This window comes from Malus sylvestris, chromosome 5 (assembly GCF_916048215.2).
Source record: "Malus sylvestris chromosome 5, drMalSylv7.2, whole genome shotgun sequence".
In the NCBI taxonomy this organism is placed as follows: domain Eukaryota; kingdom Viridiplantae; phylum Streptophyta; class Magnoliopsida; order Rosales; family Rosaceae; genus Malus; species Malus sylvestris.
In genome coordinates this window covers 34,600,009-34,612,250 of record NC_062264.1, presented here as the reverse complement: position 1 = coordinate 34,612,250, position 12,242 = coordinate 34,600,009, and the positions used below count along the sequence as shown (strand labels likewise).

At 37.4% G+C, this 12,242-nt stretch overlaps 1 protein-coding gene and 1 pseudogene across 1 annotated transcript; one reads left to right on the top strand and one right to left on the bottom strand.

The window, feature by feature from the left end:
- LOC126621146 (uncharacterized) overlaps window positions 1-12,242 on the top strand; it is a 53,310-nt pseudogene that overhangs the window by 29,476 nt on the left and 11,592 nt on the right.
- LOC126621150 (uncharacterized) lies at window positions 6,437-10,330 on the bottom strand. The gene is made up of 4 exons (XM_050289553.1): window positions 10,140-10,330; window positions 9,823-9,865; window positions 7,591-7,680; window positions 6,437-7,012 (listed from the first exon to the last, which is right to left on the bottom strand). The coding sequence occupies exons 1-4, from the start codon at window positions 10,288-10,290 to the stop codon at window positions 6,937-6,939; spliced, it is 360 nt and encodes a 119-aa protein (XP_050145510.1). The 5' UTR covers window positions 10,291-10,330; the 3' UTR covers window positions 6,437-6,936.

The window sequence follows — 12,242 nt, the reverse complement described above, 5'->3', positions numbered from 1 at the left end:
ACTAACTTCTCCAACTACTTCACCAATGGAAGCCTTAAAAGTAAAAGCAAGCAAGTCTTCCGGAGAAATAGAGAAGCTCATCCACTACCTTCTTAGCATAAGCAGCGAAACGAAGCTCAGAAACTGCAAACTCAAGATCTTGAATCTGAGGTATGTAACATCCAATCTCCTTCTATGCACTTTCATGCTTAACTTGGATCGCGTCAAGCCTAGTCTTCAAGTTAACGATCTTTTGGTCCCAAGCTGCAAAGGAGTGGGGGCAGACATATGAGACCCCTTCAAAGCAACGAGCTCAGAATTTGCCATAGTATTTGCCGTCTCCTTAGTAGCCTTGCTATATCTGCATCATAGCAAGTAGAGAAGTCATTCTATAATTGGGTCGTATGTTTCGCAAACGAGCTTGGGCAAACACCTTTCTAACGCCATCAACAAACTTGGCACAAACATCCATGTTTTCAAGAGATCTGGTTTCAAAAGCACATAGATCTCAGCAGCCTCCCTATAAGCAGGCTTAATGGATTTCTCACAGCTGCCTACGTGAGCAGTTTCCTCATTCCCAACAGGCGAATTAGTCTCAACAGCATAAGGAATGGGCCTTGACACCACTTTAGCAGCAGAGTCAACCTTATCGCTCTTCATAATAGCAAACCTCTCCAAAGGCGCCACATGCTCAGATCTAGCAGCCTCATTTTTCGTCCCCTTGGAAAAAGTCAAGTCAATCACAAGCCTGAAGGCAGTCGGCGAACCCGTGCGAGCGAAAGAAGCCTTTGGTTTTTTTTTCTCAGCCGGCATCTCTTGAGCAGGCAAGGAATATCCCTTTTCCTATCTTCACTTGTAGCAAGATCCACAACAGTGATTGGACGAGCCAATGCATCTGCCTTGATCCTACTCACCTCCTCTTTCGGGAGCAGCCCACATTTCTCTCAGCGAAGAGGACTAAGCAGCCAACGACATTTATGGTACTCAGCAGGGGAGCTCAACCAGCATTCCAGCAGGCAGAAGGCCTGCATACCCAACATTCCAGCAACCCATGAGGCCCACAATCTCCTCATTTCTCTCAATCGCCAGCCTGGCCCGAGTCAAGTCTAAGAGCCCAAAGGACATGAGCCATGCGGCTCGCCTAGCACTGCGCCCCAGCGCCACAATCCGCGACCCCAGCCGCACAAGCTGCCCTTAGCTCAAGCCAAGCCAAGCCTGCCCAAGCAGTGGTCCCTGCCACGACATCTCCTCGGCCCATGCCGAGCCAACTCCTGGCCCCTGCCAGCCGACGTACTGCATCACCCCGACGGCTGCCCCGCAATAGCACTAATCCAAGAAGAAGGCAAGAAAAATTAAATTTTTCTTACATCGGTGCGGCACGGAGAAGATGAAGAAATCAACGAAAGACGGTCCTTTGCACGGGCAAGATGTAGAAGATTGCTAGAGGAGGGGGAACAAATATCCTCTAACTTTCTCTCTCTTGTGGGGTAGAATAAATTGCTCTCCAAAGTTGATTTAATAACCCACTTAAGGTGGACTTAAATAGGCTTTGAGAGAAGTTTATTTCCCTTTCCTAGAAGGGCCTAATTTCCAATTAAAGAGAGAATCAACATCAAAATAAGAAGCAATCCTACGTTTCCTAAAGCAAGAAGATCTCTACACCTGCTGCCCTTTCCTACGAGCAGCCCAACAGGTGTGGGGGCATTTGTGGAGCCAAAAATATTCACTAGGCGACACGTGGATTTTTGGACAAAATAGGACAAAAATACCCTCGAGGCATACCGGGTCTCCTACACGCGAGCAGTTGAGAATCATCCATCAACCAAGTCAGGAGTACCCAAAATGGGTAACAATTCAAAACCTATTTCATATATGTTTTTACCTCATTTTTTCCTTATTCAATTAGCCATTTATTTCAAACATTCCATAACATCCTCAACCAATTAATATAATCAATATATTAAAGGCTATTTACATCACCAAATCACCCCAAAATCACACCAAGGTCCGGCCATTCCCATCCAAAAAGAGCCTATCATATTCTCTACCTTTTCCACCATTTTCCCTTTTTAATTACCCTAATTAACTAGCCAATTAATTCCAAAAACCACCAAAACATTCATTTTATGTTTAAATAGCCAAATAAATTGGCTAATTAAACCTAAATTAAACCTAAAAACCCTAGCCACCTCCTAACTCTATAAATAGGCACCTATTCTCATCAAAAAATCAATTCCAACACTTTGGCAAAAATCCCAAAATTCTCTAAACACTCTTTCTCTCTAAATTCTAACTTTGGCATCGGAGGTTCTTCGGCTAAAGCCCCCCCCATTCATCGTGGGCGCGTGAGGCTCTTGGCCTTAACCTAAGGTGTTAATTGTTTTGTAGGTGCAAAATCGTCCAAGATCGAGGAGGAAGAAATTTGCATCCACAGTACCCAATCTGGGTGGACCACACACATCTTGTGTTTGCTTTCCTGTCTCTATCCATTTACATACTTATCCACACTAGTGACCAGAGCAATCTAGCGAAGGTCACAAACTTAACATTTTCTGTTGTACCAAAGTCCCCACTGATTTTGTGCATCAACAGATCTCAAAGTCGATCCTTGTGCAAACAAGGCTAGTGTTGACTTATGTTGACTGAGGAATGCCACATCATATGCCATGTCATCAAGAAAACAGTTAATAATTAGTTAGAGTGGTTATAAGAAAGCTTACTGTGTAAGAAAGTTAGTGAGCAGATTAGTTATGTATAAAAGGTTGTGAGCAGCTCAGTGTATGATGATTCACATTTCATATATACAAAGCTTTCATTTCTTCTCTCTAAATTTGTTCATCTTCCATAGTTTCTGGTGTATAAATATTGCACTGTTAAGAGCTTGGACATTTTCAGCTAATGAAGTCACTTTTGCAGTAGTCGAGTTTGAAGTTTGAAATAGAGAGATTAAATAGTTATCATTTATAGATTTCAATTGGATTAGATTATATATTTGAACAACTGTGATTCAGATTCGACAACTTTATTGTACGTTCTAATGTTTACTGCAATACAGCATTGACCATTTTGTTTTGGTACAACTTAACTTAAAAACAACCAACAACATGAAAGCAACTGAGGCAACTGACAGCAAGGGAAACTAGTTTGCAAAAAACAACCACAATTAGCAACCAAGAACAACTAAAGCAGAACCATAAACAAGCAAGAAACAAAGAGACTCTGAGAAAGCAAAACTTCGACAAAGAAAGTCTGTAGGGAACAGTAGACAATGGCATAAAAAAAATGCAAGTAGCATCCCTGTAATCATTCTGAAAAATATGGACTTAGCTATCAAAAAGGGAAATACAACCGGTTAAGAGGCATACTCTCTCCCATCTGTTATGCTCTTATTTGATACTTTGTTTTTGGCATTTGTGTATGTTGGAAATTTATGTTATAATATTTATTAAATATTATAATATTTAATTTCAAAGATTTAACCAAATAGTGCGTTTAATAAAAAATAAAATAAAATAAATAAATAACCAAATAGTGCAGCGGCACCATTGCGCAAGAGACATGACTTTTGTAATGAAGTATGAATTAGATGAAAAGATGGCATCACTTTATGAACAGCCACTTCAGCCATTCCTAAAAGTCACTTGGGTTCTTTATAAGAAAAACTATAAAAAAAATTTAAAAATTTTGAGTTTTAATTAAAATAATAAAAATATGTTGTAAGTGAATAGTATCATGAATAATTTTTTAGAGTACAAATATCTTTAACGTTAAAAGTGAATAGTACTAGAATTGTTTCGTTAAGACTCCCTTTTTTATAATCCATAATCGCATCCGTGTAATTAGTACTAGCCTTCATGCACGGGCTCACGCGCATGCAGAAGACATTTTTTGAATCACAGTGTACTACGCGCAACTTACACATTTTAATTGTGTTTATATGCGTAAATTGACAAAAGAAAAGTCAAATATTTGAAGTAAATTTATAATCTTAGATCATGCTAGAAGAAACCTCTCATAAACCAATTAAAGCAGCTGAATCCATATAATTAAATCGGTCTCTATTGAATTTATAATAAGAATAGAGAAAATAATATTTAATAAACAACTTATTGAATCATATTATTGTTAGTCTATTGTGAGGCTAAGTTCACCCATTTCCCGTTAGTGTAGGTAATATCATTTGTTCAAAATAATAATAATAATAATCATTTGACAACTAATTTAATCACATTATTATCCGCGTGTGAAAGACCTTTTTATAACTGGCATTACACGTCTCTTAAGATGTTTTGAATGTATTTAAAAATAGAGAAAATAATATTTAATGAACAACTGATTGAATTACATTATTGCTAGCCTATTGTGAGGTACTAATTATTGAAAAAAAAACCTATAAAAATAAAATTAATTATTAAAAAAATACTGTTAAAATGATGAAAATGTCCATACCACATTTGATACATTATTTTGGGTTGCTTTTAAAGTTTTTTATTTGAGGGGCATTTTTGTCCAATTATTTTTTGTGAAGCTTGTGACACCAAAAAAATACTATTCAATGGGCCCTTGGCTTTATATATATAGATTAGATAGAGAGTCAATTAGAACGTATTGGACAAAGAGTATTTCCATGTACACTATGTTCTTTCTTTGTTGTTTAATTCTGAGTCGTGTCTTGAGAGTACGAAATATATTGAGTTCGCTAGAGTCTAAAGATTGAAGTGCTTTGATTTTGGATTATAGATTGTTGAATTATGTGAGAGAGACGTGTTGAACAACAAAAATAGAAAACATAAAAAAAATAGAGTCCATACAAATTGGGTCAAACTACAAGGCAAAACAAAAATGTAATCCAGCCCAAAAGATGAGGATGAGTTTTACATACAAATTAACATCCATAAATAAATAAAATAAAATAAATAAAATGTGAATTTCTTCCTACAAAAGGGGGAAGAAACTGTGCAAAACATGGTCTCCTATTTTTCTGCAAGGCATGGGAAAAACTGCACAGTTGGTGGGAGAGGTTAGGGGAAAGTGACTGGAGGTCATGGCCTCCATCTTCCCCCACGTAACAAACTCTAGAGCCTTCTTGGGATGCCTATCAATAGGCATCAGCTACAGCAAGAGAAAAACATAGAAAAAGAGAGGGGAAACTCTGCAGAAAAAATAGAGAAACTTTGAGGAAAAATACCAAAAGCAACAAGATGCTGCCAGAAAAGTGAGCAAGCAGTTTAATCATTTGTGCTTTCAAGTCAAGATCCAAAGGAAGAACATTCATCACCAGGTATGAAACAAGTTCTGTTAATTTATTTCTCTCTTGTTTAATGTTGTGTTGCAGACAAAAGTGAAAAAAAGGGCGTAATCAACCACCTAGAGTATGTAACCTTCAGTTCATACAAGGAAATTGCAACGTTTAAAAGAGAAATGAGGAAGAGGACCTGGACTCCCCACTGACAACAGCAGAAATAATCTCCAAAATCCCATGAATTTCTTCGGGGTGGCCTAAACCACCCCGTGAAGTTCCAATCAAGTCTAAGAGATCCGTATTCATCGTCCATGCTAAGAAAGAAGGAACCATTGGTGTCACGGCAAGCAATAGATTTGATAAAGAAATAACAAGTTTCGACTCCAAATATCAACCGCAACCTGTTTTTTATTCAATCAACAACAGTGCAGGAGCTCGTTGGCAAAAGTAGAACAATATGCCCCAAAAAAGTGGTTAGTTACTGATGTCCTAGACTTCAAAGATTACTCCAGAGAAAGGAAAATGAAGCAGATGTCTTTCGAAGGACTTGTGTGGCTATCATTTTGATCAAACATTGTGTCAAAATTTTGACCAAGGCATTGAAATAAAACCAACAGATGCTACAAGACATGAAGGAAAGAAAGGAAATTTCCAAATCCTTAAGGGTGCGTTTGTTGCACTGGACTGTCTCGGACTGGACTAGCTGCAGGGACTAAGCTGGACTGGCTTAGACTAGACTAAGCTGGACTAACTTAGTGAAGCGTTTGGTGCAATGTCGGACTAAGAAGCAGGATAATGAAAACAGTACTGTTCACCAGATTTGTGTTTGCTTAGACTAGAACTACATTATTGTTCTATTTTAATAGCTCAAAAACCTGTGCCCAACGCCCTAAATTTTTTTGTCATTGTGTAATAGAGTAAATGCTACAAATCTCATGATCTGGGTTAATTTGAGCATATTTTTGCCATGTACATTATGAATCTTAAAAAAAGAGGACAATTGTTTTGTTTTTAGTACCTGCTAATATAAATGAAAAGATAAATACATATCCTAATTCAAATGAAATTGGGCTTGGTGTATAAAATGGTTTTACCACTTATTTTCCCTCCAAGATTTTGTCTAGTTACAAAAACAACCTCAATTCTGTTAGAACACAGAGCAGGCTCCACAAGTATTCCAAGTTTAAACAAGAAAACAAGAAACAAATCAAGAGGTACAAAAAGGCCAAAAAATTTCATCGAGCTACATATGTTTTTATTTTTGTTTTTCTTTTACAAAAGTCATATTACGGGAGGGAGATACACAAACACAGAACCTCGAATGTGAGGGTAAACTGGCTTAACCACTATTAAAGGAGGCAGTACAACTAGAAGTCCCTTGCATCTCCATTTTCTTTAGATTGAAATGTTTTTGGGATTAACCCAAAAAACTCACATGGATTTCTACCCATATGTTCTTTTAAACGGATTTTTTTTTTGGGGATTGGACCAAATTAATATTGTTATAAATATTTGTTACAGGGGGACCAAGCATCAATTGTTGGGGGTGCCATAAACTTTGTGAAGGAGCTAGAGCAAATTTTTCAGTCCATGAACAGCAACAAGAGGAGCAAGCAACAGCCTTTGGCTGACTTCTTCACCTTCCCACAATTTTCAACTCGTGCAACACAGAATAACAACTCAGCAGGGGTCCAAGCAAATGGGTCGAATACAACTCAGTGTAACAACAACCAGTGGGCAGCAGCAGACAGAAGTGACCATGGTATGGTCCCGAGGGTACATGTTCTTGTACTGTCAACACAACATCATAAATACGCCAATCCTTTGTCAACTTCACAACATTAACTATGGAAATGGTACATTAAATTACAATCTTAAGGTGGCAATCATAGTGCATATAGACTTCACTATGAACAAACAGTTTGTATGATAAAAACCACAAGAAGACCGCCTCCTTTATTGAAATTGCTATCTAGGAAAAAAACTTGTAGTTCAAACTTATTCATCGGAAACATAGCATTCAACAGGAAAAGAAGCTATTGTCATCCAATTAAACATAGTTCAAACTTGTAGTACACTCCTTTGAAGATATTGTCATCCAATTAAACATGTAGGACACTGGAATTGGGGATCTTTACCACCTAATTAAAGAAGTGTATTTCTAAAGTTAAATTCATACGATCAAATATCAAACAGCCATGAAGTTTTACAAAATGGTGGGTCCTTTTTTATATTGCCTGAACAGTTTGATTTTTCTATAATATCACAGAAGTCATATTCACAGAGATGCAACGCAAACTTTCACACATCCAAGGACTACATTCAATAGATCCATGTCGAAAATTGATCTATGGGTTTAGGAATTATACCTTCTTCTAGACTTGAGGGTTTTCAGTCGTTTGTTACTTGTTTTCCCTTGGGTTCTGAGCACTGGCCACTTCCGTTTATGCTCCTCTTCTCTGCAACCAACAACCACAGAATATTGCAGTTCAGAATCAACCCCACATGGTACAAAACATTCACATTGTAATATCATGGTTGGGCATTGACAGGACATATGGAATTGCTTCCTGCCTATCTCCAATGCCATTCAAACAAGGTGGTCCGAGGAAGGTAAAAGGAAATCAAAAAATGCAGAAACAAAACCAAACAGAGGATACGACTTCGAACATAACCACAAACCAGATTCTTTCATCACTTGTCACGTGAGATATAGCAAGGCTTAGTTGTGAAACCATGGTCGCAAGGCTTAATTATAAAGCCATCATAGTTAACAAGTAGTATTTTCCTGTGAATGAACAGAGTTGTGAGTGTTTTTTATTCACTTTAAAAGGAGGGGTGGGCGGGAGGTGGGTATATGAATCCAAATGCATTCAGGATGCATGCTAGTTAACCCTCCTGCCATATAGAAAGTCCAAAGTATGAAAGGACACGAAATTTTCAGATTAGCTGCTTATAAGAACAACTATGGAAATTCATTGGGTACACATTATAACTCAACTTGTATGCAATTGCTCCCACTTTCATATACTTCCCAGTGGCACAAAAGTAGAGTACATTTTATGCCAACTAAAAATGTCTAATTCATGGCCCATGCACCAGTAAAGACAATCCTTTCACTAGTCATCTCTCCTTGTTATCAGAAGAAATCTTTACGCCTCTCACAAAGAATCAAACAAACAAATAAAATGAGACCAAAGACGAAAATTCTTGCAAAAGTTTCTCTAAAAGCTGAATGAAGATATTCAGAGTTTCCACTGTAATCCAAACTCCATAAGCCCTATAAAATAGGCCAGGATTTTAATGTCAAACATGCCTGGTAATACAGATCTCCTTATATATGCCTTCAGACTAACACCTAATTTTCTCATAATCTCATATAAAGAGTGCATAACAAAAATTTCTTCAACTCACATAAATTCTCATCCAAACAATTCACAAACATCCAACCCTACATGAAATTTAATAAAATAAAAAAGAGAAACTAGTAAAGATTCGTGAACCAAGAACATAAAAACGAAAAACCACACAGATTTATGCTAACATAACAGAGATGGAAGTATGTGTTCCTTCTGCAAAAGAAACTTGTCGATTTTATGGCCAAGCATGGTTTCTGAGTTCGGATTTGAATGAATAGTTGAAATATGAAAACCCCAAATTATAATCTCAATTTGACCCAAACATCAAAACCCTAATTTGTTCAAGTGCAGAGGTCTATGATTGAAAATTTCTCAAACCCAAAACAACAAAATCAAATAAAGCTCAGTAACATCACGATCTTCAAACAAATCAAAGAAATAAATCGAAGTTTCGAAGTTTACCTGACAACTCTGAGCAGATAAGGGCGAGTAGATGCAGATGAGGGAAGACAAAGAGATGAGGGTGAGGACGACGACGATGAGGGAGGCAAGGATGACGATAAAGGAAAACGCAGAGATGAGGACCAACGACTCTCTCGTGGTTCTCTCTATCAGAACGGCGAAGGGCTTACGAGTCCACCCGAAATTGGGGATCCCCGTTAAGAACGCGTAAGGAGGTCTTTAATCCGAGCGAGTCCGACCTAAGCTCATTAAACCTAATCCTGGAGCACACCAAACAACGGACTACAGTCTAGTCCAGTCCAATCCTGTCTAATCCGGTCAAACAAACGGGCGCTAAATGGACAACTAAAAGAAACCTACTTCTCTGCCACGTGAAGATTGAACTAAAAGAAAAAAAGGAAGTTCAAGCCGTCCCAAATTCACAGGGAAGGAAAAGCTTGTTGTCAAACTTCCCAAATTATTTGGGAAACTCATTCACATGGCAACCTTTGCATTAACACCCAAATAACTAGAAGACAAATCAAAATTACAAAAGATTTTTGGAAAAGCATCACTTTGTACAAGTGTTCATGAGAAAGGATGGCAAGTATCAAAGACAACACATGGATGGGAGCACAAAAGGGGTGACCAATGTCTACCGTCAAGACCAATCAAATAATTCTCTACATGGAAACAAAGATGCCGGAAGGTGATAATTACACCTTAACGCACCAAAAACTCAATCTAGTATGGCAGACATGAAGAGTGCGTTACTACAAATTTCAGAGGGGCAATTCTCACCTTTGGAGCCATGAATCAACAACTGTTTTCAACAAACTCGGTACTGCAAAATAGTTGTCCAACAGCCATGTCAAAAACTAAGACAAAGTGATACTGAAAGCTACTGATGATAAAGGAAAAGTTCAAATATATTTAGACTACGGAAGCTACCAACATCAAATTTAGACTACAGAAATTTAGACTACTGATGAGCAAGAGAACAATGCAGCAGAAAAATGAAAGAGTTTATGACCTGCACATGAGGAAGCCTTTGCGATTTAAGGGGGGAAATAATGGTAAATTGAAAAAATTTGAAAAGGATATGAACTCCAACAAACCTTTACCCATTCTCACTTGGAAATCAACGGTTACACAATCCAAATGGAGGTTCGAAAGCCCAAGTATATCGGAATTGATTCTTGCTTTTGGAGGAAAACCACGTGTCTTGGAGCCAAGAAAAAAAAAAGAGGAATTTTTGCTGAAAGCCATCTCGCAAGAGGGGGGTGTGAATGAAATCTGCACCTCATACCTCACGTGGAGAAGAAGTGGGGTTATTGAAATTGGAAAGTCAAAGTTGTTGAAATTGGAAACCCTTAAAGTCACATAAAAAATAGTGAAACTTGCTGTCAGAAAACTTGGGTCAAATTTGTAGTCAAGTACCTCACATGGAGAAGTGAGGTTATTGAAATTGGAAAGTCAAGTTGTTCAAATTGGAAACCCTTAAAGTCGCATAAAAAATAGTGAAACTTGCCGTCAGAAAACTTGGGTCAAATTGGTTCAAAGTTCCGTGCTTAGATGAAGGTGAAAGTTGAAAAGAAAGAAATAAGAAAAAAGAAAACTAATGAAAAAGTTTTGAAAATTTTGAGTTTTGATGATAAAGGTAAAATAAAGGGCAAAGTTAATAATACCAGGTTTAACTTTTTAATATAAAAATATGATTTTTCGTTAAAGTAAACAGTAACGTGAGTTTTTTTTTTAAAACTCGTATAAAAAAAGGGAATAAATGCTAAATGAACCTGCACCTCACGTGGAGAGGAAGAAAGTTTGTTGAACTTTCAAGTCCTATTGGAACTTGGGAAACTTTAAAAGTCAAGTAAATAAAAAGGGGGAGAAAAAGTAAAGCTTGTTGTCAGAAATTTGGAGTCCCACTTTGTCTTCAAGTCTCAACCACTTAAGGAAAAGTTTGAATGGTGCATCTCACGTGGGGCTGGGAATCCCACTTTATGCCTGCAAATCCTAAGGTACTTAAGGAAAAAACAAAATAAACTCCTATTTCACAAAGCCTATTAGGCGAGTACGAAGGTCATATGTGGGTTTTAAATAAATCCAATTGGCATTTCATTTAGCCAAAGTCTGAACACAATTTCAAATAAAAAATATTTCAAATTACGCCGGTTTGATTCCGTTAAGGATACGTAGGCAGTCTGATATCAAGTGTTAGACGCAACCGTGAAACCGAAACGCATCACTGGTTTATATAAACTAAATTCACTCCTGCTACTTCGATCAAGTAATTACAAATTCTACAAAGAGTAAAAGAGAAGTCCTCAAGCACAAATTCCTAGATTTCCAATTAATGGATGCTACTCATGCAACAAAGTTCCTAGTTTTTCTAGGGAATGTTGCTCCATATGAGATTGAAGTAAAACAACAATTTCGTATTCACGTGTGCTTTATATTTTTTGACTCTATGAATAAAAAAATAGATTCACTCAAAAGGCACGAAACCACATCAAACTTCAAATGACATAAAGCCAATTCAAATTACAAAAGGCACAAAGACGCCTCGAATGGCACAAAACCGAAGAAAAATCTCAAATGGCATGAGGTCGTATCAAATATTAAACGACACGAGGCCGCAACAAGATTCAAATGGCACGAAGCCACATCCAGCTCTAATAGGCTTAAAGTCCTCGCATGCATGAACTAAAACTGCACAAGGCATTAATTGCTCATTAATTGCTCATTACTTGCATGAGCTGAAACTGCACAAGACATCAAACCCCGACAAAACACATAAGGAACTACGAGTGACTTAATCCCTCAACGAAGGTACGTAGGCAATCTAGGGCTCTACCTAGACACAGTCACAAAATCAAATAAACACCCAAACCCCCAAGTTACGATGTATTCATATTAGAATCAAATGATATTCTTTTCCCAAATGAAGAGTTGTAATTAATAGGTGCATAGCCTATAATAGGTCGAACTCGAATTAATAAAACCCTCTTAAAAAATGAACGAGGGTGAAATTGTGTTGAGTGAATTAATTGTTTACATATTGTGTACAATTTTTGCTCAATAGGACGTCTACCGAACTACAAGCACAAAAGTATGGGTGAAATTTTATCTTTAGGATATTGCATTTATGCAAGCCTCAATCTCCAAGTTTGCTAGTTTTTCTAACTTTCTCTCTAGTTGTTTATATAATCTCGTATATT

Excerpts from the sequence above, each read along its gene's own strand:
- LOC126621150 (XM_050289553.1), bottom strand. The coding sequence starts at position 10,290 with ATGGCTTTCAGCAAAAATTCCTCTTTTTTTTTTCTTGGCTCCAAGACA. Across the intron at positions 7,681-9,822 it reads GTTGATTCATGGCTCCAAAG|AGAAGAGGAGCATAAACGGA; the intron begins GTGAGAATTGCC and ends TGTTGGTTGCAG. Across the intron at positions 7,013-7,590 it reads ACCCTCAAGTCTAGAAGAAG|TACAAGAACATGTACCCTCG; the intron begins GTATAATTCCTA and ends TTGTGTTGACAG.